General features: G+C 39.3%; 1 protein-coding gene across 5 annotated transcripts in view; it reads left to right on the top strand.

Moving 5' to 3' along the window:
* CTNNA2 (catenin alpha 2) overlaps nt 1-23,850 on the top strand; it is a 1,370,089-nt gene that overhangs the window by 1,308,108 nt on the left and 38,131 nt on the right. For all 5 annotated transcript variants that reach the window (XM_013007524.3, XM_045283854.1, XM_004713853.3 and 2 more), the window contains 3 exons: nt 4,897-5,078; nt 16,506-16,611; nt 21,441-21,575. In XM_013007524.3, the coding sequence (XP_012862978.1) occupies nt 4,897-5,078; nt 16,506-16,611; nt 21,441-21,575 (423 nt within the window). The remainder of the gene's footprint in view (nt 1-4,896; nt 5,079-16,505; nt 16,612-21,440; nt 21,576-23,850) is intronic.

The following is a 23,850-nucleotide window of genomic DNA, read 5'->3' on the forward strand; positions in this document are numbered from 1 at the left end:
TGGCTCGTCTCCTCCCCGAGACTCTTCTGTAAGGGGATGCACAGTTGCCTACAGATGTGCCTTGTGTCCCCAATCTGTACTCCCCCTCATTCACAATGATTTGATGTTTTGTTCTTTGATGCTTGATACCTCATCCCTTCGACACCTTGTGATCACACAGACTGGTGTGCTTCTTCCATGTGGGCTTTGTTGCTTCTGAGTTAGATGGCCACTTGTTTACCTTCAAGTCTTTAAGACCCTAGATGCTATATCTTTTGGTATCCAGGCACCATTAGCTTTCTTCACCACATTTGCTTATGCTCTTGCTTTGTTCTTCAGTGATCATGTCAGGAAGGTGAGCATCATGGAATGCCCTACCATGACTCCTACAGTCTTCTCACCACTTGCTATATGACATACTAACACTTGTCATTTGGGGGGCCTACAAGTATCAAAAGTTATTTCTTTGATGTTGGAAAAAGAATCACATTAAAGCCCCTGGTGATTTAGGTTGCCAAAATGGTTCTGAGCTGTTTGAGTGATTATTGGTTTGTGTCAATGATTTTCACATTTGAGTAATGGGTAGAAATGATCAAATTAATCACAAAAGGGGTTAGCTCTTGAAAGAAAAGGCTGGGAGTCTGGGGTGGGAATGGTTGGCATCCTTATGGATCTAGTCTCTGCTCTTACCAGACCTGCAACCCCAGAGCAGCCAGACCTACAGTCCCAATCACCGGGCTTTGCTCCTGAGATGGAAAGAAGCCGGCATCCTCACCCTGCTGCAGGCGATCCCTTCACATGGACAGACAGCTGACTTTTCCCATTTCCTCTGGCCAGGAAAATTATTCTTCTCCTGATCCTTTGGGTTGAGGGGATGAACAATTGCATGCTATGATATATATATATATATGTTTTTTTTTTCCTAGCTAGAGTGTCTGTAATGTGTTAACATTTCAAACTGCTGAGTTACATTGATAGGACCTAATTAAAACTCATGTGTTGAATTTGAATTTGATTAACTTGCAAATTTTGCAGTTTGTGATCTACTGTTTATAGATAACCTTTTTTTAAATTCCAGTTCGAGAAAAGGTCAATTATGCATTTTTAAAAGCCAGGAGCACTCTAAAAATGTTGAGGGAAGGAGAGCTCATCAATAACGACACAAGCAGGAGCAAACATAAGGACACTGGCATCCAAGGCAAACCACCACCAACCCCCCCCCCCCCCCCCCCCCCCCCCCCCCCCCCCCCCCCCCCCGCCCCCATGCCCCCCCCTTGCCCCCATTCAGTGCATCACGCAGGTCAAATAGCCCCCGAGTTGGAAGAGCAACTTCCTTTGCGAATCTGCTGAGAAGTGCTAGCTTCCCTTCAGAATTGTGTTTGTGGAAGATCTTTGTCCATCGTGGCAGGACTTTACAGAGTCAATCTAAAGATGTGGATTGAGCTTCTGTTCTATAGGACATGGAGACTGCCACTGTGAGAAAGTCAGGGGAGAGCGTTGGGAGGAATTCGTTAGAGATCAGTGCAAGGCAGATAAATGCTAAATTATGTGATGAAAACTGGAGTGTTGACAAGTAGATACCCCTCACTGCATAAATTAACCCTGTGGGATGGTGAAGGGTGCCCCACTTTGCACTTGGGAGTGCCTATCTGGGAAATGGCAGTCTGGCAGTCTTGGGGATCATTTTAAATATTCTATTTCAGTGCCACACATGAAGAATACTTGACATCATGTGGGTGTGTGGCCTGCTATGGCTACATGAATCATACCTCCCTCCCTTATGCATGAAGAGGACATATTTTCTCAGGACAGCATTTTTTAAAAATCATTTTATTAGGGGCTCATACAACTCATCACAATCCATACCTACATCAATTGTGTAAGGCACATTTGTACATTCATTACCATCATCATTCTCAGAACATTTGCTCTCCACCTGAGTCCCTGGCATCAGCTCCTTATTTTTCCCCTCCCTTCTCGCTCCCCCCTCCTTCATGAACCCTTGATAATTTATAAATTATTATTTTGTCATGTCTTGCCCTGTCCGACATCTCCCTTCCCCACCACTTTTCTGTTGGCCGTCCCCCAGAGAGGAGGCCACATGTAGATCCCTGTAATCGGTCCCCCCTTTCCAACCCACCCTCCCTCCACCCTCCCAGTATCACCACTCACACCACTGGTCCTGAAGGGATCATCTGCCCTGGATTCCCTGTGTTTCCAGTTCCTATCTGTACCAGTGTACATTCTCTGGTCTAGCCATATTTGTAAGGTAGAATTGGGATCATGATAGTTGGGGGGGAGGAAGCATTTAGGAAGTAGAGGACAGTTGCATGTTTCATTGTTGCTACACTGCACCCTGACTGGCTTGTCTCCTCCCTGAAACCCTTCTGTAAGGGGATTTCCAGTGGCCTACAAATGGGCTTTGGGTCTGCATTCCACACTCCACCCCTCATTCACAATGATATAATTTTTTATTCTGATGATGCCTGATACCTGATTCCTTTGACACCTCTGATCACACAGGCTGGTGTGCTTCTTCCATGTGGGCTTTGTTGCTTCTGAGCTAGATGGCCGCTTGTTTACCTTCAAGCCTTTAAGACCCCAGATGCTACATCTTTTGATAGCCGGGCACCATCAGCTTTCTTCACCACATTTGCTTATTCACCCGCTTTGTCTTCAGCAATTGTGTGGGGAAGGTGAGCATCATAGAATGCCAATTTAATAGAAGAAAGTATTTTTGCCTTGAGGGAGTACTTGAGTGGAAGCCCAATGCAGGACAGCATTTTTTATCCAGCAAATAAGTACATATTTAATTTCTGAAAATCCCCATGGACTTCCTTGCAGTGGGAAAGCTGCGTTGTCATTAATACCATATTGCAAATGTGGGTGTGTAACAGTCTTTTGTAAATTAAAGACACTTCTAAATAGCATGTAAAACTACTTGCAAAGGTTTTTCCAAGTGTGGTTTTCATACGTGAACTACAGTATTTGTATCACTTTGACTTTTAAAACTATATTGTGAATTAATGCCTCTCTATAGAGAGAGTCATATGCACACACAGATATATTGTCAAACGTATGCACTTGGGAGTGGCTCTTTGTTAGCAGGAATATGTAGTATCTGAGCAGCGGCTAGTCCAAAGATATGTTTATAATAATCAAACAAAGATCTCTTTGCACTGTGCAGATGAAGCGCAGTCATCAGGATGTGCTCAGCACCTGAAACTCCAGTAGTTCTTGGCCCAATGGACCAGGCACCATTCATTGTGCAGAGCATAATCTGCATGTCTATGCACTTTCACCTCATCTGGGACACTGGCTCAGAATGGCATTAGTAGACTTGGGTTTAAATTCTATTAATATGTGAAGCTTATTAGCTCTGTAACATTGGGGATATAGTCAATCTTTCAGGACCTCAATATACATATCAAAAGGAAGAAAAGATGTAAATGTATCCAGTGAGATGATTCAGTAGTTGAAATTATATAACATAATAAAACATTTAACAGAGTAGCCAGCCTATATATGTGTGTATGAGGAATCACACCAAGATTCTGTTTACAAAATGGCACATACATTCTGGTTCTTCCATCCCTTCTCCTTTAGTGGCATCTCAGAAATAGGCTAGAAAGTAGGGAGAAAGGAAAGCTAAAGGCAGTGATGCTAATAAGTACTGTTGCTAATCCCACACACGTTTGCTTTTATTTAGTTTGGACAAAGCTTGTGCTTTCATTATTTCACATTACATCCTCCATAATACCTTACTATTCTTTAGTCTGACCTGACCTTTTTTTTTTTTTTTTTTTTAATTGAGAATCTGATCTACGTGACCATGAAGTTGTAACCACATCTGTGACTGAGCTCACTCAGTCCAGCCACCTGGGGTGAACTCACATGCAGCCATCCTATGGTTGACTTTGTTTTCCTACCCCTGCCCCCACAGCACATCAAAAGGAATGTACAATTTAGAAAGTCTTTTCCTTATAATATTGACTGATTTGTGAGACAAACCAGAGACCCCCAGATGGTATTGTCTGACTTTCCCACTGCAGAATACACAGGCCCCAGAATAAGCTAGAAGGTGGTGTGGAAGAACCTACCCCCTGCTGTAGCACGTGAGGCAGGTTGTCAGGTCTGTGAAGAAGCAGTGAAGTGATTTCAAATATTTCCCTCAGAATCAGAGGCACAAATGGCCTTTAACAAATAGTTCTCCTTTTCCCTCCATGCCCTTCTCTGAAAACTCTTAAAAATCAACCGTTGTTTCCTAAGCCTCTGCTTTGGCATCATAACCCCTCTGCCTCTGTGCTCAGAGGCTGTGGAGCAAATCACAGTCACAACAGCATTGATATGGAGACGTGGAGGAGGGCTGAGAACAGATAAAGCCTCTCCTTCCAAATACCTTGGCTGTGGGATTTTCCTTTGGCATACTTGTGGGCTCCTTCATTAATCCTCATAGAAGGTCTTCCCACCCCCTGCACTTGGATGTTCAGATAATGTTTAAAATTCTTCTCCTTCTCAGTGACAGAACTTGTTTTTCCTCTTCTCTGAACGGAGTTTAGTGTTGAAAGAGGTGCATTCGTTTATCTGGTAAAAGTGCAGAGACCAAATGTAAGAATTGTCAAGAATAGATTCTTTGGAACGAACCTATGTCATCAAAGCCACAGAGAAGGTCTGTGACTGTCAGTGTGTGTAAACCTTGGATCTCCCTGTACTTTTCATATGTGCGGGTCGGGAAAGAGGGAGTTGGGAACCTCACCAGCCTTTGGGAAATCCCTGGGATGGAGAAGATGTGTTTCCAAGAATGGCGAGCAGTCCTAACCCCTGTCTGTGCTTGGCTTTGCCATTCACAGGGTGGGGTCAGCCGGCAGGCTGGTGCTGCTCTGTCCCTGTTGATCCTGCTTTGTCTGTTACCCACAGGCCATCATGGCACAGTTGCCGCAGGAGGAGAAGGCAAAAATCGCTGAGCAGGTGGAGATCTTCCACCAAGAGAAAAGCAAGCTGGATGCCGAGGTGGCCAAATGGGACGACAGCGGCAATGACATCATTGTGTTGGCCAAGCAGATGTGTATGATCATGATGGAGATGACAGACTTCACCAGGTGAGCTCCACGAAGAAGGAATTCAAGCTTTTCTCTTTAAACCCACACAGGTAGTAGAATGTATTCGTATGTTAAAGTGTGCTGGAAAATCAATTAAACTTCTGTTTCAAAACCTGGTGATAGTATTATAAAATGTCCACAACTAAGTCAAAAAGGATCTGGAGCTAATTACCACCAGGTGTGTCTTGTTGATCCGAAGAACAGGTCTATCTTGGTATTTTTTGTTGCCGTTGTAGTCAGTTGCTGGCAAGCCAGCTCTGACTCATGGCAACGTTCTGGCCCGGAGAACAAAGCAGCATTCCACCCGGGGCCATGTTCATGACCGTTGGTATGTTGGAGTCACTTTGGTGATGATTATTATTTTAATTACAGATGTTAAATCAGTTATAAAATTAAAGCCCAGGAACAGAATGATTGGATGTTTGGTTATGCTTTTGGGCAGTAAGTTTATTATTTTGAAGATAGGATGAGTGATTTGTTAACAGCCCTTTGGAAGGATATCTATTGATACGTATGTTTACATGCATATATTTAATAGTTTTTATTGCTAATGTATAATCTAATGCTAATTTTGACTTACATTTTCCATTGGTATATGAAAAACAAGAGTCAATACACTGAGATTGGGGGCAGGGAAATGAAAACTTGTGAAAGCATCATTCTTTTTGCTCTGAGGGGTACATTTGAGAAATGAAGAGACGAAGCCACGTGTTGTCAGGATCTTGTCCTTTACCAGGGCATGACTGTGGCTGTTACTGCATTTGGTCTCGTTAGCCCAGGTGGCACTCTCCGCCCTTTTGAGCACAGAAAGGTAAACTAAGGGAGAGCGAAGTTCAATAAAAAGATATCTGTAGATGGGGGTAAGAATAGTAGGTGATTTGGGGGCAAGTCTTTTATTGTCTCCTTATGTGCAAAACAGAACAATAGTTGTCTTAAGAACCTAACAAGAGACTTCTAAGGTACACAGAGGCAGTGCAAGGGTAAATGGAAGTTATTATTTGATCGTAGACACTTAATTTTACTAGAAATCCGATGTGCATACAATCACTCACAAACACATTCACTTACACAAGGATGTTCTAATGATTCCAGATGAGATTGGTTTTGCTATTAAAACTCTGACAATGTCAAGTTATAATCTTATATGTGGCAGTTTCTTTGATATGGTTGCTGTATGCATCTCATAAGCAAAGGCTGGAATTGATTACAGATTAAATAAAATATGGAACATTTCTCTCTTATCTTCTTTACCTTTTACCTAGACAGTATGTACTAAAGATTGCTTGGCCCTTTCTCCAAATACATTTAAATTGTTTTTTAGTTCAGTGGAATGACTTCAGTTTTATTAGGATCCTAATGACCTTTAGGACTTTCAAATGTCACCAAACTCATTAGAAGTTCAACTTGTGTGTTAAGTTACTCTTTATGGATCTCTCTCTCTCTCTCACACACACACACATAGTAGTTAAAAGCAGTCGGAGCCATTATTTCAGTTTTAATTTCCTACATATCAGACTCTCATAGCAGCCTCAGTCATTGTTTTTCAAGGCCTATGATGACTTAATTTGCTTTCTTTCAACTTTGTATTAGTGCTTTATCTGATGAATATTATGCAATCCATTAGTAATGTTACTTGAACAAACAATGTCATTAATTTAGAGTGAAAAACGAATCTAGTCCTGTTGCCAGTTCAAGAGGACATTTTATCCTGTTGCGGATTATATACAGCTGTGTCAAAGAGGAGAGATATATTAATGTGATCTTGTTAGATGATGTTAAGTAAGACAGACTTTCTATTAGTCAAAGTGTAGTTTTAACAGGGAAAGGAAGGCCACTTCAATTTCCTGGGAATCTCGTATGCATAATCACCCTACTCTGTTCTGAATAAGGAAACGTCTGGGATGCCACTGGTTATCACCCCCCCCCCCCCACTCCATGAGGAGTAGATTTTACCCCTTTGTGGGGGCAAAGGAAGGGTTACCATAATTAATAACCAGAGAACCAGAAGGGGCTGTGCCTGGGAAATGGAATTGAGGGCGACTCAGCTGTGCGATTGCCTTCAACTGCAGGGCCTGTGCAATTCTAGAGAGGCAGCTGGCCTGTGACTTTCTGGCCTTAGCTCAGTTCACTTAATCATATACATTATTATTGCCCTTGAATTTTCTACCTCAAGGATGAATGCATTTAATTCCGCTCCTCAGGATTGTTTCCTTTAAAGTAAAGACTATAACTGGTTGAAAATTCAGGTTTGGCTCTTCTTCCCAAATCATACATTGAATGGACATTTGGATGCAAAAATATTCCTTGCATTTATATCTTGTTGTTTTATTCTTATCACTAGCGAGTTCATTAATTTGATTCAGTAATCTAAATTATATCCACTCCATTATTATTAAAAGTGGAAAGGTTCTGCCTCATTATTTGTGTAATAGCTTCTTCATGGAGGATACAGTTGATTGTGCTTCGTGACTTCTCTCTACTTGGTTCTTAACTTCTACTTCACAGGCGGTGACAGAGCATTGTTCTGCACAGGGACATTCGTGCATCTCATGACAGTTTTGGGAAACAAAGAGTAGGTGCCAGTCTTGTGTCCCAATCAGGAAAGGCTTTCAGACAGCAGCTTTGGGAATGAAAGTCAAGGTTACATTTTTTGGCAAGGAACACAGCTATATTCTAAGAGCTATATTCTAAAATTCTGATCTTGAAAGTAACAAATAAAATTATTGGACAATAACTGTAAAATACAGTACTCTGAACTTAGAAATCATGTCATCAGCCCTCACTTCCCAAACTTCACCCCTGGTTTATCTTGAACACTCCACTTCTCAGTCCAGGTATCTCTCGTGCAGTCACGTAAGCCCCAGGCTGCAGCTTGTCGGGCAGTGCCTTTCCAGCTCCTGGAGGGCCACCATCCAGCGCCCTTGGTGTGGGAACTCTCTCTAGCTCCTCTTTACCCAGAATTAAGTGAAAATCTCTCAGTTGGCTGTTCCAGGCCCACCTTTATTTACCTTAGTGATTTGCCTCAATAGTCTTCATTTTTATTTGTTCACATTCTGGGCCATAGTAAAAATGGTACTGATGTGTGTAGTCCAACTCCTGGTTAAGCAGTCTCAACTGGCTGGCCACGCTTTCAGGTTTTTTCACCTTTTCTCATATACTGTCTACCTATAGTTTACCAGGCATGGCTTATGAAGCCTTGGTGCTGAGAATTTTACACGGTTCAATACCACTTGTCTGTCAGTTTATAAAACAGGGGTGACTTGTGTATTGCTGTGATGCTGAAAGCTCAGCCTCCAATATTTAAAATACCAGCCTGGTCAACCACATTGGACAAGTTTTATTGGAATTTCCAGACAAAGACAGTAAGAAGAATGTCTGAAATCTAAGTTTTAAAATTATAACCCCCAAATCCTATAATCTTCAAGAAAAGGATTGTTCGAGTCAAGAGTGGAAGACAAAGCCCTCTAAGTTGGAAGGTGCTCATAGTTCATAAAAGCCACAATGGATTTAAGTATTCCAGTGATCAGAATGCGGCAGGAGACCAAGCACCATTTCATTTTGCGATCCATTGGGTTACCACGAGTGTCAGAACTAACTCAGAATAATTAGCAGCAATAACAACAGCAATGCTTTTATAAATTTGCAAATGCAGGCTTTTCCTAAATCCTATCCTTTATTATTGGAGATTCAAATGGACTTGGACTATGAGTATATTAAAGGTATGGATAAGTGTGGGTGAAGGGAGGGTGGGTTAGAGAGGGGGAACTGATTACAAGGTTCTAAATATAACCTCCTCCCTGGGGGACAGAAAACAGAAAAGTGGGTGAAGGGAGACTTTGGACAGTGTAAGATATGACAAAATAACAATTTATAAATTATCGAAGGTTCATGAGGGAGGGGGGAGCGGGGAAGGAGGGGGAAAATGTGGAGCTGATGCCAGGGGCTTATGTGGAGAGCATATGTTTTGAGAATGATGATGGTAACAAATGTACAAATGTGCTTTACACAATTGATGTATCTATGGATTGTGATAAGAGTTGTACACCCAATAAAATGATTTAAAAATTTTGTTAAAAAAGAAAATAAACCTCTGTAACTTAAATTGCTCTTTGCTTAAAAGTTACAAAATTCCTGACATGAAATTTGAAAGGCCCCCAATAGAGAATCTGGGTCTAAGATAAACATAAAGGGGACGATAACTAATGGGGCCCCACCCTTTGTCAATATTGTCTTCTACTGTGAAAAGATCAACTTTCTAAACTTCTGATGCTTTTGTGGGCCTGGTCACTTGTGCTGTTGACCATTTGTATCTTGCTTCCGGTGCGCTTTGCATTATCCACATCCGGAAACCGTTTCAGACTTGTGTTGTCCAACAAAGCCACACTGGCCACGTGGGCCTACTTTAAGTAGAGTTAAATAAATTTTGAAAATAATTGGACTATTTCTTTAAAACTAAAAAAAGACAAATTGTACCAATGTCAATTTCCCATGATTGATATTGTTCTGTGTAATATGTGAACATTGAAGGAGGCTAGGTAAAGTATAATATGGGCACCGCTATGCATTTTTTTGTAACTTCCTGGGGGGGCATATCGTTTTCGATAAAAACAAAATAAAAGTTTCAGTTCCTCAGTTACACTAGCCATGTTTTCATGTGTTCTGTAGTAGTCATGCATGGTTAGTGCCTGCCATGTTGGACAGTGCAGAAAGAGATTTAAAAAACTAAACAAAAAGTTTAATCAATTGATTTCCATGGAAGAAATAGAGAGTTAAAAAAAAAATCAATAGACCTAGATGGTTTCTCAGGGAAATGCTAAAACTTTAAAAGAAGCAACTTGCTCCCGTTGAGTCAGTTCTGCCTTGGAGCGACCCTGCAGAGTAGACATGCCCCTGGCCAAGCCAGTGTATCTTCAACATTCTCCCAAAGAGCAGCTGGTGGTTTTGATCTTTTGGTCAGCTGTCCAGCATGTAACCCACCACACCACTAGGGTCCCTTTTAAATAAGAGTATTATTCAAATAACAGTATTATTTAAGCTTTTCTAGAATATTGGAAAAAAGAAAAACATGCCAAATAATTTAATTAAATGAACTGTGCTAAACTGAATTTTAGTTTAGTAGATTAATTTGCATGATCAGAAACAATGAAAATCATAATTATCTGATTCAAGTAGGAAAACATAATTAGAAAGACATTAATAAAAATGTATGATGAACTACATATTTAGAGGCATAAGAGGGTATTTTTAGAACTCCCTTTTCTGGTTAGTTTTTATAAAATATGTTAATCACAAAAATGATTTCACATAGGTTTTTGAATATTTGAAGAAAGAAGTCTTTCATTATTTTGAATTTTCTCTTTTCTAAGGGTATTTCCACTATACTTTTTACCTTCTTACTACTTATGCTTTGTATGCCTTTTTAATTAGGTAGATTGACATCTAAGTGTATCATTCATATCTTTTTTGTTTGTGTGGAGGGTAAAAGAGAGAACTAATTTGGAGATTAGTTTTAGTGTTATTACTTTTAAATCTATTAATCTCTTCTTAAAATTGCCTTAGTTTATTCCTGTTTCTTACTTACTGATGGTCATTATTTTCATTACTTCTTTGAGGTTGCTGCATGCAGGTAAGGCTATTCATTTTTCCCTCGACATAGCACTTCAGCTGTTTTCATCAAAAAGAAACATTCAGGCAATAGGAACCCTGGATTATGATTCAGGAGGAAGAGGGAACATCCGGGTTTTCCATTGGTTGCATCTTACGCATGCCATTTAGTGTCCCCTTTGGTTTTAGTTTCTTAAGCTAGAAGGTGGGAAAATGGTATTTGATGACCTCATAACTAGGATTAAGTATGAGCCCAAAATCCACTTACATATCGATTGTTTATATATGTCTCTGGTTCTTTCAGAGACAGCATTATCATTTTTATTGGGGGATATTATAAATCCTCACCTTGGGGCACAAGGTAATTCTATTGATAGCATCAGTAGTTTAATTAGTGGTATAGAATTTAGAACATTGTTGAGAAAAGGAAATTATACATGTGTAGGTCAGATATTTAGACTATAAACCGTGAATTTTTGATTTGTACAGATTAAATGCTTCAGTGACCAGACATTATTTATACAAACAGTGAGGGCTAGGGCTAGGCCAAAACTTTCAATAACACTTATTCCCAGAGGCAGATCCATGTCTGCTAGACTAGCACATGTAATGAAAAATCAAAGAGAGCATGGGGATAGTAAGTATATGGTAGTCCTGGGCCACTGTACATTGGACACCCTCAAGGGAAGAGATCCAAACCAAAGTCCAGCAATCACCAATCTCATAGCCTTCGGATAGCAGTCATCTGCTTCTTCTCACACTAAGGTTTTTCTGCCTTAAGACCAAGGGGGTATTTAAGTTTCTTAAATCTGTTATAGGTGAGTTTAAGGTAACGTCAGGCACTTAATGAGATTTTTAAATCAGATCCTTGTAATGTGGCCTGTGAAGTGTGCTATAGCAAAATGTGGTGAAGAAATCAGATAGTACGTGGCCATCAGAAAAAATAGCACCTGGAGTCTAAAAAGACTGGTCTGAAAACAAGTAACCAGCTAAGTGAGGCATCAACTAAGTTCACTAAGAAGAAACACACTTCTGTGTGATCCAAGGATCATAAATAATAAAATCTAAATCCAGAGGAGGGATTGTTATCAGAGTTTAAATTCTGAACACCCAGTTTGCAGAAGGCTATGGATGATAGCAGAAGCCCAAATTGCAGAGTTCCCAGGAAGATTAGGCCTATGACCATAGTCCAGAGATGTGAATAGCTTTTTTATCAGCTAAAGTACATTGTAAAGCATAGTAAGGTAGATCTAATAAGGTTAAAATGTAACTCCTTATCATCCAATTTCCCTTTTGACCCATTTAAAATTTGTTCCTGTTTTTATTTTATGCATTCTTTTTAATTGAGCTTTCCTGTTTCCTTTTTTGGTCTCTTGATTTTGTTTTGTATGTTTTACATTATATGAACTCCAGGATAAGAAAATCTATAGAGTCAGTAACTGGATTAATAATTACCTGGGATCATAGCAGGGGAGGTAGGAGAGTAATGGAAGGAGAACATTGTAGTGGGTATGAGAAAGAAGAAAATGTTGTAAAACAGTGTGGTGATGACTACACAACTCTTCTTCATATGATTGAACTATTGAATTGTATAAAATGTGAATTATATGCCAATAAAAATAAGCTAAAGAAAACAAAACCTTAGAACACATGTACTTTGACATTCGTGGCTTGTGATGAGTTGTAATCAACTCAACAGCAGCTGGTTCTTAGATTTATTTATTTAGCACATTTTATAAAAATCAGTCACAGTTGAAGAATCATGTAAAAATAATAATAAAAGTTTTTTTCTACATCCTTTGAAATTATTGAGATATAGAAATAGGGATTTTGAGTATTGAAAAATCATAATGTAAGGCTTTAAACAGTTAAGAGTGAAGGTTGCAAAGTAAAAGAGAATAACCACTAAATGATGATATGTTAAAAAAAATCTTGCAATTAGGGTTCCATTTAATACATGCACTGTTTTTTTTTTTAAACAAAGCTTGTTTAAATATGCCTCTGATCAGCAGATGGCTGCAGACAAGTTCTCTCAGCAATACACTATGTATTATGATGTTGCATTAGGGAACTTTCAAAGAAAAGTCTCATCAAAAGTGACTTCTCAGGGGATCTGCTGGGCCAATGCACCCAGGGAAGAGAGGTCAGTTGAGATGGTTATGGGCAGATTCCCAAAGGACGATTTTGTTAGATTTTCTGGAAGTAAACAAGAAAATCATAGGGCTTATGAAAGCATTTTCATAAAATTGAAAACTGCAATGGTAAGAAAAAAGAGACCAAAAAAATTGTGCAGCACAACTTTCTCCCCACACCTGACAATGCACCTATGAATTTTTGAAAGGTACAGGATTTTGTTGGGAAACCTTACCCTGCCCACCCTTCATCCTGATTTTCCCCATTTAGTTTTGTTTGTGATTCTGAAACGCAAAGGACAATTGAAAGGGACACAATTTGAATCCCTCAAGGGATACCAGCACTGCTTTCCCACATGACATAAATGGAAGAGTAGCGAGTTCGTCAGGGAAGAGTTAGAGAGATGGGAATACTACCTTCAGAACCGTGTTGCCCTAAATGGAAGATATGTCAAGAGCTAAGAGCTTCACATTTTTATACTTTTGCATAATATGAGATTTTTTTTTATTTCATAGCAATACGCTTGAATTGTGTCAGAGGGAAACAATAGCAGCAAATTGTGTCAATTTTGAAAGCTTCAGAGAAATATTGGGTGGTTCTAGTATGTCCTAAAGGGCCAGAATCATAGTAATGATTGCAATATTAAATATTGACGGATTCTGCCTGCAAACTTTTCTCACAGCATAATGAAAACTAAAGAAATAAAACATTATTTATGGATATTTTGGGAATACGAGACAGATTTTTACCGAATCATTTTATTTCTTTATTTTTTCAGAATCATTTTAAAACCTACAAACCATCTGAAAATCAAGGGCACTGCTGTAATATCTTTGAGGTGGAGTTAATACCACCAGAAAGAGAAATAGCTTAATTTCTGAATTTCCTTGTATCTGTGTTTGAGCAATGGCATGAGCTAAATATATTTTATATTTAGGTACAAATGTTTAAAAATGCCATTAAGGAGGAAAGAGGGTAATTAAACAACATTAGTGCATGGTATTTATTTATTAAGGGACATTTTGTCTTCCAGTCTAACAACGATGCAATCTAACAACAATGATCATAGCCTAGTCTTTATAACCAAGAATATAATTACTCCTAATTAGTTTTTGTCCATAACCTAACTATAAGAACATAATCTTATAACTTTAAAAATGCATATATATTTTAGATGCACATAAAGAGGCCAGGTTAAGTAGCAATGTGTACAAATTAAGATAAATATATTTAATCAACTATTCCTTATTTACCTCTTAAGAGGGAAAGGTGAGTTATATTTCATTTTATATTTTGTTTAAAGATTTATGATGCAGCTTAGTTTTCTGTGTAACAAGGATTAAAAAGCCTTGTACTAGTAAATATTCCAAGACTTGTAATATTAAGGCCTGTAGGAGATAAAAGATAATTGCCATCGCATATTTTGTGTGCTCCTTAAAAGTCAGTACTAGCAGCAAGGTGCTGAAGAGAATAGAGCTTAATAGATTTCTCAAATTCTGTCCAAATAATTCTCCATTTGCATATATATTTAAAATGTTCCAACAAGCTGATGAAGCACTGGAAGCACTCGTTTTATATGCTAAAACATTCGGAAGACACTTACCTGGCCCACTGACTGCAAAACAAATCCACATTTGTGCCCATTACAGAGGAAGGTAGTCCGACAAAATGTGGAAATTATTGAACAATATCAATAATTTCACATGCAGGTAAATAATTGCTAAATTTTCCTCGGAGGCAAGGATTACAAACCAGTTGCAGCAGCACATTGACCGGGAGCCAGAAACTCGAGCCAGATCCAGCAGGGGATTGGACAAGGAATATCAGTGTGGACTTCAAATGGATCATGGCTGAAAGCAGAGAATATCAGGGAAAAGAAACAGGTTTAATTCTGTTTTGTTAGCTAAGCACATGCATGCTTGTGCGAATCACATGGATACCATTGGATCCGTGAAAGGGAACTCCCGAACACCTCGCTGTGCTCACATGAAACCTGTACATGGACCATGATGCAGTTGTTCGACAAAAACAAGGGACTACTGCCTGGTTTGCCATCAGGAAAGGTGTGTGTCACGGTGGTATCTTTTTATCATTTATACTCCATCTGTATGCTGAATAAATAATATGAGAAGCTTGATTAAATGAAGAAGACCATTACATCAAGTTTGGAGGAAGGCTTATTAACAACTTGCGAAGGCAGGTGGCGCACCGTATTTGCTGTATACCAGGGAGACTTGGAATACTTGCTGGTGGAAATCAAAGACTTCTGCCTTCAGTCTGGATTGCAATTTAATGTAATGAAAAAGAAATTCTCCCACCCAAACCAATAGACAGCATCCTGAAATATGAAGAAAAGACTGAAGTTCATAAAGGGTTAATTTTGCTTGGATCTCCTGTCAATCCTCACGGAAGTTCCAGCCCAGCAATCAAACAACACATTGCACTTGACAAATCTGTTCTACAAGACCATGTTAAAGTGTTGGTGAGGAAGGACAGCACTTTGAGGACTAGGATGAGCCTGCCCCACCTCAGGGCCTTTCCAGTCACCTCCCCTGCGTGTGCAAGTTTGGCAATGGAAAAGGAAGCCTGCCAAAGGACCGATGTGCTTGAACTTCCATGCTGAAGAAGATGCAAAGTATTACGGACTGCCAAAAGAACAAGCAAATTGGCCTTGGAAGAAGTACTGCTAAAGTCTACTCAGATGTAAAAACAGCAAGACTTTGTCTAACGTACTTTGGACGTTTTATTAAGAGATCATCCCCCAGAAAAGGACATCATTCTTAGTAAAATAGAAGGTGAGTGAAAAAACAACACTGAACACTGAGCACAGTGGCTGCAACTGTGGAGTCATTCACAACAGTTGTGTCGATGGTACAAGACTGGGTCATATTTCATTTCATTGTACATAGGAACAGCATATATATTATCATGTGCAGTTTACTAAGTTCCAACACATATCACTAGTGAACGACAGAGCATAACTACCTCACAGGGTTTTATAGTTTGTAGTCGTTATCAGAGAAGGTCACTGCTGGGGTAAAACTACCAACTGGTTTGAAGGACAAACCATTTAGTTAGCAGAAAAACACAAGCTTTGTGCCACTAACTCTTCACACACACACACACACACACACACACACACACACACACACACAAACACATACACACGGCAGGATATGGAGGAGATGGGAGACAATATATTTGAAAGTACCTTGACTAGACTTGGCTAAAATTTTAAACCTATGATTGTGTAAGCTTGGGTGAATCATTGATGTGATTTTGGTAAATTTTCCTGTTCTCTAACAATTATACCTCCTTGCTATGGTGGTTGAGAAACCCAAAGAGACATTGTATATAAAGCATTAGAGTTATGATGAGTATTTACAGATTAAATTTTATGTCCTTCAAGTAATCACTTTTTTCTAATAAACCACAACTTGAAACTATGAAATTAATGTAAAAAGTAAAATGTACTATATTCACATAAAATATAAGAGAATATTTTCGAAAATGAATTGGGGTGAATGAGTGAGATCGAAAATGAACTGACTCAAGACGACATACAAATGTTCGCTAATGTAGCTAGAACCAAATCAAATACAACACCACTTTCCTGGATAAGGGAATGGTATGTTTGTCTGTTTCCTGCCATTAAGTGGAATTTTAATTTTCTTGCATATGTTGTTTCAGAGGCAAGGGCCCTTTGAAAAACACATCTGATGTCATTAATGCTGCCAAGAAAATTGCTGAAGCAGGTTCTCGAATGGACAAATTAGCGCGTGCAGTGGCTGATCAGGTAATATCAGAAGGAGACTGAGCAGATTCTAAGTGGAATCATTAATTAGCACTTGGGTTTGCTAATGGATTTTATGCATCCTATAAAGTGCCTGTGGAGAATGAATTGCGGGGTATCTTTAACATTTACAAACTAGCCTCCAACTCTGCGGAGACTGAGCTCATGGCAGAGGGGGATTCACGGGGCCATAAATTCCTCTGGAAAGAAGAGCCCATACTCCTTAGCAGACAGAGTTCCGAAAGAGTTAAAGAATATTCCAGTCATCCTCATTCAGGAAAATCTTTGTAAAGAGGTAGGGAACTTGGGAAGAAAGAATATTACCTCTTATTATTTAATCATAAGTTTTCACAAATGGTATTCATCCACATGATCAGGAAGGAACCTCTCAATTTTACCTTATTTTCAGCTGAATTCAAAGGAATCAGAGATAAATAAAGTTCTCAGACTATTTATTTTGCTTTCAAACCAAACAAGGGAACAAATATTAAACTAACCTTCATTCTCACATTGAACATTTTGACTTATTTCTGGGTGTTTATTTTATTTAACTTTATCTGAAACTCCAAGATCCTGCTTTAAATAAGTCTTTTTGCAGTGATGTTCCTTTCTTTGTATGAGTACTTTAGGCAATAGACCTTTCTAAATAACTAATTCTACTCTGTTTAAACAGCATTGGTTTAGAAGTGGAACCATTTCCAAAGAAAAAAGGCATAGAATAGAGAAGGTGCTTTTGAAATACAAAATATTAATAAGCTAATATTTGCATATGCTATGATGAGTGTGAATTTGCTTACTAAACTAAAACAAAATTCAGTTGAATCTTTGTATTGCTAAGTATAATTTTCCTACCTCACTCCTTAATATTAGATTTATTTTTTTTAATAATTGCTGCTTTCAACATCCTAGATTCAAGAATCCTTTAAGTCAATGCCAATTTCTCTGATCTCCTAAAGGCTGAAAGAAAAAAAACATGATTAAATGTTAGAATTACATTTAAGACAAGACCTATCAGTTTGTCTTTACAAATAACTTTTTAATTTAATTAGTATGTACGCCCAAAATTCACACTCACTGCCACTGAGTCAGTGCTGACACACTGCAACCCTGTAGGAAGAGGAAAACTGCCCCGTGAGTGTGTGAGACTGCAGCTCTCTATGAGAGTAGAAAGCCCCACCTTTCTCCAATTATTATAGAAAAACATCTTGCAGTTAACCATCACATAGAGATGTATATAATAATTATAAATTATTTAATTTACCTTGGATTTTTTTTGAAACACTAAAAGGGTGACATTATTAATTGAACCAAATTGTACAGAATTTGAGAAGCCATGTCACTCAGGCATGAAGAAGATTAAACTAATGTTATTTCTACTTTCACAGAAATATAAGCTAGCAGGTACCTGGAAATTTAAGCCTAAGTTGAACTTTGGGTGCAGTTCTATAGTGTATTAGTCTAGGTACTTTAGAGAAACAAATCCACAGCAACTCATATATAAGAGAGTTTTATGTAAAGAAAGTGTGCATCACGAAAACATCCCAACCCAATGCTGCCCAAGCCCACAAGTCCAACAACCCATTAACCCAGCACCAGTCCACAAAGTCCTCCACCTCACAAAACAGAGGCAATGATGCCGACTGCAGGAGGAAAGCTGAGTCAGTGAATGAACAAGCATCTCAGCACTGGCAGGGGTCTCCACACGGCTGCTCCAGCACCCAGGACTGCATCGGGATAGGTCCATGTGGCTTCTCCTTGGGGATGTCTTGTAGGAAGTCAATCTTGCAAGCTGAAGCAGGGAACTGCTAAGGCAGCTGCACCCTGTGTGACCATCACAAAGCAAGAGACCCGAGAACTAGAAAGGCGAGGCTCACCACCCATTTATCCCTCCGCCTTTCAATTAACCCCACATGTGATTATCGGCCAGGTTGGCACAATTAACTAACTCATTAGGTATCCAGAATGTTCCCGTGAAGGAAAGAAGACTTTGTTAGCCAACTTGTTCTGTGCAGGAAAAGTGCAGTGTTCTTGTCCTCAACTATGAAGAGGCACGAGGACATGAGGAGTGAACAGCTATTGGTAGGTGGTTCTGGAAAGACTCTTCTTAGGAATAATTCTATCTTTCCCCGGGAGGCATGCGTGTGGTTGACATGAATTCTCTATTGTACTCTGAATAATAATGGCCAGCTATGTTTAGATTCTTCAAGTTCAACATTAAAAAAATTTTAAGTTTACAATTTTGGATGTTATTCTCCAAGTATTACACAACTGAAGGCCACAGCCCAAAGCAATGCTGATGTAGAAAGCACATGCTCATACACAGCAGAATGTGTATGTGGATTTAGAGATTAAAGGCAGAGCATTTCTCCTGCTTTTTAATAAACCTGTTGCCATCTAACGAATACTGATTTATAGTGACCCTATCCAAGCCAATGTGGTTGTGTTGCTCTTGACGTATCGTGACTCCAGAGGACAGCGCAGAACTGCTCCAGAGCAGTCCTAAGGCTGCGATCGTTGTTACAGCAAAACCACAGCCACGTCGTTCTTTCTCCGGTGGAGTGACTGCCAGGTTCAAACTGCCGGCCTGGCACTTAGCAACCGGCTGCTTAATCACTGTGCCATCAGTGTTCATTGCCATCTAATAATGACTTTGAAATAAATACACAGATAGAAGCTAAACACAGCTCTTTCTTATGATCTTCTTATTCATTAGCTGTGAAGCACCTTGTCATTTTTGTTACAGTTTTCTCTGAATGGGATATTTATTTCTTAGCCGCTGCAGCAAAGGAGTGTGTTCCTGGATCCAGCAGGCCATTTTGCATATGCTTTTCATGCTTTGCTTCAAACACAAGGGAATGAACATTATCAAGAAATTGATGGGTTGCCTCTATTTTACCTGGAAATATTTTTATGAAGATTTGAGATATGTATGCAATATGAACATTTTACGGACTGTTGCATTTTTAATTACTGTTCCATTGAGATAGAATTTTCAGTTGAATTTGTTGCAAGGTATTTTGGTTGAAAGCCTTGTTAGCCCTTCAGGGAGATATCATTTTAAAGTTAATTCCTTTCAGTATATGGGTCTGTGGAGTAGGATATACATTACAGTATTAAGTATTTGTAGGGAGCTTAAAACAGTCTCTCTGGGATTCTTTCTTGATAAATACAGTTAATGAAAAAATATCATAACACTAAATTGTTATATACAAAAGATACCCTTTTGCTTCTTATTCAAATACATGATACGTTAAACACACTGACTTCCCAAGATCCATGAATTCTTTCTTGAATTCTCTTTCTGGAGTTGACGGAAAGTTAACTCGCAGTCTTTTGTCACATACTCTTTTTCTAAGTGAGATTGTTGAATTTTAACTGTAGGTACTTAATACCTTACTGTGTTTCATCAATGTTTCTGAAAGTTAAATTTCTTTTTAAAAAATCCACTTAAGTCAGAACTATTAAATGAAATTCATTTAAAATGCCAGATAGCCATTGGCAATGTACCTTCAGAAATATTTTAGTGGGTTATGTAAACATCTATGGAAGAATTCTGCCAAACTTTGTGCTTATCACACTGCTACCCATTCAATCACAATTAGAATCTGCCCGCACTCAGATGGCTGGTGCAATGGTTACTTGAATACTACCTAAAAAAATTGGCGATTAGAATGCACGTAGGGGCTCCACTGGAGAAAGGCCTGCTCTTCTACAGATGAGTGACCAGAAAACCCCATGGCAGTTCTCCTCTCCCACAGGGGTTCACCTTGAATCATAATTGTTTCAACAGCACCCAGGCAGGAACCATGGTTTGTCATAGTGTGGGGAGCAATGCTACCAGTAATTCAAATATGAGCAGGGTCACTTATGGTAGATAGATCTCAACTGTGCTTCCAGACTGACAGACTTGGAAGACTGGCTTGGTGACATATTTCTAAAAAATAAGCAATGAAAACCCTGGAATTACAATAGAATACCATCTGATGATCCTCTTAGGCTGGAGGGGACTAAAAATACACAATGGCCTCAACCATGGACCAACAATTGTGAGATCATACAGGACTTAGCCGTCTGTGATCCCACTGTCCACGGACAGGGTCGCCGTGAGGCAGAGCTAGCACACGCACAACAGCCACAGCAATCATTGCTGATCCTGCTGCATCCACCGAAAGGTGATGAGGCTCTTACTTTGCAGAATGAATTTTATTGGCTTCAAATTCATTCTACTCAAATCTATGAACTATCTCACAATCTCTAAAGATAATTTATTATGTTGGTAATTTAAAAATATTTTTTGACTACAAAATTAATAGAAACTTATGTGAGTGATAAATTTGAGCACAAAAGGAAAATAATAGATTTTTACCCCCAACTTATCAGACTGAAACTTCAATTTAGGATACTGCAGAAGATTTAACATGTAGAAATATTGTGTTTTGGCATCTACTGCTTTGGTAGTTCTTATGCTATTGGTATGTTATTATTTGTTTGCATTAAACAAACTTTCCATGTTGTGAACATCGAATGAGGCACCAGGAAAACATGGAGAGGATATTTCATTTTCCTAACAGTGCGACCCCACCCAGTTGCCGAATTCCTAGTATGGTCTTCTGGAAAGTCTTTAATAGTCTCTGTATAGCATTTTCCTAAACTAGAGGCAATCACTGAAACCCCTGACTGTAGCCCTCTGAAAAGGCTCCGTGAGAAGGTAAGTGGACATAAGTAAGACGACATGACACTGAGACCTTTTCTTTTTGCCGCTTTTACATAGCAAACATTAGCAAGTGTGGAGTACTTACTAATTGAAATCACTTTTAAAAATTGTTTTATAGTGTCCTGATTCAGCTTGTAAGCAGGATTTATTAGCTTACCTTCAACGAATTGCCTTGTATTGCCATCAACTCAACATCTGCAGCAAGGTGAAGGCGGAAGTGCAGAATCTTGGAGGAGAGCTCATTGTGTCAGGGGTAAGCGGGGTCTTGGGCTTCTCAATGTAAAGGTCCCTCTGTTACACATCCCAAGCAGCATTCGGGGCAACAGTTCTTCTAAAAGCACTAAACTAAAGTGATTCGCAGGGAAGTGTTTTGGGTGGTGGTGTTTTTAATAAATGTTATCACTATTATTCCAGACTTTACAATAACTCACAAAGAGCAATTTGATTTTCCAATTATTCCATGTTTATACTAGCCTTGTAAAATCTCCATTCTTCACAAGAAAACTAATTTCATAGCCTGGAAACTCATTGCCAAGCTGTGCCTATTGTAATTATTTGGAGCTTTTGTATATTTACTCCTTGTGAGTCTACTTCCTTTTGTTCCTCCGAGTTGTTTTCAATCTCTGTTCTGGAGGCAGCTTCTCTCTGTGTGGATGGTGTGCCCACGTTAAAGGACATGACAACAATAGGTGTTCATTCTTTCAGGTGCCAATGCATACTAGGTATGAGGTAACCCTTGAAAGCCAGAAATTGTTTTAATTTTGTATAGGTTGATGTGCTGTTGCCAAAAACTAATTTCATTGTCAAACACTAAGAACTATATATCAGATGCTCAATCACTCTAATGTTGCTCTTCTCCGTACAATATAATTTTCTAGTCCATTTTCATTAAATACATAGACATGGAAAGTTCAACAAATATTTAGAAGAATCATAATTTCTTGGCAAGATTCCCAAATGTATGTGTTGAGGTTCTTCAGTTTGGCTCCTTTTCCCCCCTCGATCCCTTTCTGTCAGCACAGGGTGCCCTGCATTGTAAAGCGTGTATAAGCTCAGAGCTTGGGCTCTGCCACTTTTTGTTCTTTTCCCAGTCCCCAATGATGCTGTCATTTTAAGGGCGGCTTTACCAGTGCATACCATTATCAACATCGTGAAAGCTTTTCAAAAACCAGTGTGGAGCTGGAGCGTAATTGCTTCCTGAAGCCATTTCCAAAAATTCAACAGTTGGATCATTAGGTTAAAAAATTGTGGGAAAATGACTCTTGAACCCAAAGGCCTTATTTCCTACATTGTTCGCCTTGCGAAAACTATAGCTGGGAAAAGAGCTGATCTGGCTAGCATGGAGGTGCCATCTGGAAAAGCCCACTCCATGTAGCCCCATCCAGAGTACACTAAATTGGCTATTTTGTGCCTCTTCCCAAAGTACAGTCACCTCTTTGCATTTCCCAAATGGTACTGCTTCCACATTCTTCAACAGCCAAGAGCAATCTGTCTTGCATTGCGCTCTCTCTGCCAAGTGGGTGATTACGAGAAGCCTCTCAGCAAAGAAGCTATCCAAACACTGCATCTCCCTTGCTTTCTTTCTTATCTTCAGCCTCGACGGTATCGTTTCCCATACCATTCAGCTTCCATGTCCATCTGTACACAGCAACTGTGGAACGGAGTGCTTTTTGTTCAGTTTGCCTTGTGTGCTTCCATTTGTTACTTTCTAAATCTTATTATTTACATGGATGCTCAAAGCATCTTTGTGGATCTCAGACTCCACAACTTCATTCCGGATGATATTTTACCAGCAGAGTTGCTTTCCATCAGCCTCTCAGTACCCATTGTTAGTGGTCACTGCCTCCTGAGTTTCATCTCCATTGTCTTTTCCTCATATAGATGTAGCCTAAACCATCATTGGCTTTTGCTCACTTGCACTGTTGGCATTTGCAAAGGTGTTTGGCATTGAGAACACCATCAAGGAAGCCTGTTTCCTTCTTTGAGTTCTATTAACCACGCTCATAAATCCTTGCATGGGAGAAGGCTTCTTTTAGAGGAATGTTTGACAATGTATAATTCTCAGTCAAATGCATCATAAAGGTTTGCTATATATGGTGCAGTTTGGGGCCTGCTCTTGGCCTCTCATGATTTCCCCAAGCTTGATTGCTGTCTGGTGCCATTCCTGCATCTGTAGCCTGCTTGTCTTTGCCACTTCTGCCTCCATCTTATTCTTCATAGTCCTACACTGATGACCAATGGAGAAAGAACTCAATATGCTTATTTTGCAAAATAGCCATAAACAACCTCCTTAGAAATTCTGAAAGTCAAGAAAGTGAGACCCCCCACACACAAACATACTATGATTTTGCCAAGAAAATGCATCCATGCTTTGGCCACCATTTATTCTGTGGTTAGGCATGAAAAAGCATTGCTGTGTTGTAAAGAGGAAGCCATTGTCATTTAAGTGCAATAGGAAAAAAGAAGAAGATATATTTGATGTCTATTTTCCTTTTTCCTTGTGTGTTTCTAAAAGTGAAATTCAACCT

This window comes from Echinops telfairi, unplaced genomic scaffold (genome assembly GCF_000313985.2).
Source record: "Echinops telfairi isolate 266 unplaced genomic scaffold, ASM31398v2 ScPeMD7_7467;HRSCAF=8505_1, whole genome shotgun sequence".
NCBI classification, from domain to species: domain Eukaryota; kingdom Metazoa; phylum Chordata; class Mammalia; order Afrosoricida; family Tenrecidae; genus Echinops; species Echinops telfairi.